Genomic DNA, 3954 nt, shown 5'->3' on the forward strand with positions numbered 1-3954 from the left:
CCACCCACCCAACCAACCACAGACAAAACACAGTTCAATAAAAATGAGTTCTGAAGCCTATATAGGGAAAGGTCAGAAAAAGAATAGATAGAAAAAATTAATGGTGGCTTTGGAGGGTTCCTTTGAGGGAAAAACAAAACTTCCTCAAGCGTATTTATATCCTCTTAATCAATGCTTACTGGTTTATTCCTACTTTGTGCCCGGTGGAATTGGGCAAACAGACATTTCACACATTTCTAAAGGAAATGTGTGCAATAAAGATTACTCGAAACTACATTGTTTGCTTCGCCACTTCCCACTTATATTGAACATTATTACATCATCTGTCTAATTTACACTGTTTCTTCCCAGGTCACTGCCCTAAACAACGCACTGCAACCTGCAAAGCCAGTCATTGCACGGACTCCAAATCCCGAAATACTCGCTGGTCGGGCTCCCCCTCCTGCTCGCAAGATCGACCCTGGCATCTGGGAGTCGTAGTCATCTGGAGTCCGTACTTTCGGAATAGGGGGCAGATGTACGCACCAGCAGAACTACAACTCCCAGGAGGCTGTGCACTCTCATCCCGCCCCGCCGCTCTGCGCTCCGCCCCAGGCCGCTCCTCCCTCTCTGGGGCTGCACTGCTCATGCCTTCCTGTTCCTTGGAGCTGGGAGAAGTTCACTCCGATCAGCTGATCCCAACTGACAACAGGAGAGGAGGAAGCCCGGGAGGCAGTGGAGGAGGAGGGGGCAGAGATGGAGATGAGGATGGATCCGCCGGGGCCCTAGCGCAGCCCCCGTCCCGCCGGTGCCCCGCGGCCCGCACACCGCCTAGCCGCGCCGCGGCCGCAGCGAGCTTCTCCGAGGTGGGATCTCCCGGCAGCTGCTGGTAGGGCGGGTAGGGCACGGCCCAGCATGGGGCGAGTGCTGGTCCCGGGGCGGCGGAGGAAGGGGGGACGGGTGCGGCTGGGTGGGGGTGGGGTGGAATAAACAATGGACTCGGCTCCGGGATGTGCCAGCGTCGGGGGATTTTGGGGGGCCTTCTTTGTTCTTCGGCTGCGCTGCCACCCACTCCTCGGGTGGCGGTGGTGTCCAGGAGGAAGGTAGGGTCGAGAGAGGCGTCGAGGTGGGGGCCCGAGCGGCCAGATTTTTTGCTTACCTGGTAGGGGTGAGGTGTTCTTCTGAGGGTTGATTTATGTTTTTCTCAGTAGTGACAAGTTTTGATTTTTCCGTTTTGGGAGCTGGCTGGGCTTGTCTGAGGTAAGGGTGTAAATAAGGTCCCCTGGTTACTGCTTTCACTGTCCTTGTTTATCTGAAGATCAGATTGATAGATTACTGTAGGGAGGGGTGGATATCTGAAAAGAGGACTTTACACTTTGTTGGGGCAAGGGGGTATTAGGAATGTGATTATAGAAATGACCAAAACTCCTTTCCTGTCCCAGTTGTCTTCCCACCTCCTCTTTTTTTTTAAAAGTTATTTTTAAGTTAGTTTTTGATGACAAAGAAAAATCCTTGTTTTGGTTCCCTGTGGACCTGAATTTGCTTGGACCATAGTTCAGGAATTCTGCCTCCTGTTGCTGCCCCCTTACCCTCCCCTAGAGAAAGAAGAGACAAAAGAAAATACAGAAATTATTTTATTGTTTTTTTGAACGTGAAATTGTGACTCTTGTTTCCAAGTTTAGAGTCCTTACTAGGCTTTTAAATCTGCCTAGAGCTGAGACAGTTCACTTATAAGGGTAATTGAGTCTGTGTACAGGTCTTTGAGGGGATCTAAAGATTTTTAAAAAATATTTTATTTTACGTGTATGCGTGTATTGCCTGCATACATGCACCTGTGTTGTGCAATGCCCAAGGAGGACAGAAGAGGTTGTTGGATCCCTGGAACTGGAGTTATGGACAGTCGTTAGCTGCCATGTGGGTGTTAGGATTCGAACCCCGGCCTTCTGCAAGAACAGCCAGTGTTCTTAACTGCTGAGCCGTCTCTCCAGCCCCCTAAAGTTTGTTATTTTTTCTGAGCTTTCTGTGGACTGCCTTTTCAGTTCTCAGATGTAAGGTGCAGGCAGTCCTGCAGAGGGCTAACCTCCTAAGGACTGTTTAGTAATTTTGAAGCAGAGTTTAATAACAAAATGAGCAGAGTATTTTATTCTTAGGAACAGAGCAACAAAGCAGTGAAGTCTTTTTCTTCTCTTTTTTTTGAGGCAGGGTCTCCCTGTAGCCCCAGCTGTCCTTAGCCCCAGCTGTCCTGGAACTCACTATGTAGACCAGGCTGGCCTTGAATTTACAGAGATCCGCCTGCCTCTGCTTCCCAAGTGCTGGGATTAAAGGCGTGCGCCACCACGCCCTACAAAACAGTGAAGTCTTTTAAAGGCTTTGGGCCTATAAGGATTTTGATTTGTTTTGTTTTATTATTTTGAGACAGGGTCTCCCTGTGTAACCCTGGCTGGCCTGGAACTCACTATGTAGACCAGGCTGGCTAGGAACTCACAGAAATATACTTGACTCTGACTTCAGAGTGCTGTGATTGCATAGGTATGTACTACCACACCTGGCATGGGGATTTGTTTCAGAAGGATCCTGAGCCATGATTTTGAGATGAAAATTCTAGTACTAGAATAAACCATGGTAAGTTTTACAAGCAAGCAAGCAAGCAAGCAAGCAAGCAAGCAAGTTCTCTCAATAGTTTTGGCCTAGTGTTTAATCACTGTGTTTTTGTTTGTTCTTTTTAAGGTACACTTCTCATTTTTTCCCCCTGAATGAGTAGAATTCTTTTCCTTCCTCTCTTTTAGGTATCTCTTGAATACTGACTTGAGGTTCAAGTATACTGAACAGATCTTGACCACTTTATTTCATTACCAAAACATTGAGCTGATAAGCCCATCTTTGTGAAAGCACCCGACGTCTCATAAGCATCAAAGACCTGTCAAGTTCATTTTGTTCACATCTTTCCCCGAACTTTACTGAGGATGAAACCATCACACCAGATCAACATTGCTGCTGATATAAGAATCTTGGAGGTAGAGAATTAAAATTTTGAACATTTGAAGTGTTTATAAAATTATAATCAGACAGGCTTTCTTTTTTTAAAGTGTTCAGAACCCTGTGGAAGCTGCAGCAGTCTTCAGACTCAAAGCCTTGTCTTCCATCCTGGGAAAGCACAGTGACTGTTACAGGGTGGGTGGTTTCCTGAGGAATCTAAGTAATGAGTGCCCAGACTTCTCCAGCAGAGAAGGGCCTGAATCCGGGGCTGATGTGCCAAGAGAGTTACGCCTGCAGTGGGACTGATGAAGCTGTCTTCGAGTGTGATGAGTGCTGTAGTTTGCAGTGTCTTCGCTGTGAGGAGGAACTCCATCGGCAGGAGCGCCTGCGAAACCATGAGCGGATAAGACTCAAAGCTGGTCACATCCCCTACTGTGACCCCTGCAAGGGCCCCAATGGGCATTCTCCAGGTGTTAGACAGAGGGCAGCTGTGAGGTGCCAGGCCTGCAAAATCAATTTGTGCCTGGAGTGCCAGAAGAGGACTCATTCTGGGGGTAACAAGAGGAGACACCCCATTACTGTGTACCATGTCAGTAGGGTCCACGAGTCCCTGGAGGGGGAGGAGATGGATGAGGAGACCAAGAAAAAGAAGATGACTGAGAAGGTTGTGAGTTTTCTCCTGGTAGATGAGAATGAAGAGATTCAGGTAAGCAGTAGTCCCTGGTGGGCCTCCTGTTAGCACAGGGATCTGCTGTTGGAAGGTCCTCTCCACATTTCAGGAGGAATGTAAATTCTAATCATTAAAAACCAAGGCTTAAGTTGCTTGGAATCAAATTTATTTTTTTAGGGATTGTTATTTTTTGATTTGTTTTTATTTTGAGATAGAATTTCATTGTGTAGCTCAGTTGGCCTGGAACTCTCAGCAGTCCTCCTGCCTCAGCTTCCCAAGTGCTGGGATTATAGGTGTGAGCTACCATGCCTGGCTTAGTTTTTTTTTTT

General features: G+C 47.5%; 1 protein-coding gene across 3 annotated transcripts in view; it reads left to right on the forward strand.

Annotated features, from left to right (window-relative positions):
* The first annotated feature begins 609 nt into the window (after positions 1-609).
* Zfyve1 (zinc finger FYVE-type containing 1) overlaps positions 610-3954 on the forward strand; it is a 69035-nt gene continuing 65690 nt past the window's right edge. For 2 of the 3 annotated variants that reach the window (XR_001872842.2, XM_029554436.1), the window contains exons 1-2: positions 610-845; positions 2766-3661. Coding sequence is in view for 1 of the 3 variants with exons in the window: in XM_029554436.1 (XP_029410296.1) it covers positions 3179-3661 (483 nt within the window). In the remaining 2 variants the exon portion in view is untranslated. Of the gene's footprint in view, positions 869-2765; positions 3662-3954 lie in introns of all 3 variants that reach the window. The other variant, XR_003846541.1, reaches the window with a different exon arrangement.

Source organism: Nannospalax galili, unplaced genomic scaffold (genome assembly GCF_000622305.1).
Source record: "Nannospalax galili isolate Female #2095 unplaced genomic scaffold, S.galili_v1.0 scaffold24, whole genome shotgun sequence".
NCBI lineage: Eukaryota > Metazoa > Chordata > Mammalia > Rodentia > Spalacidae > Nannospalax > Nannospalax galili.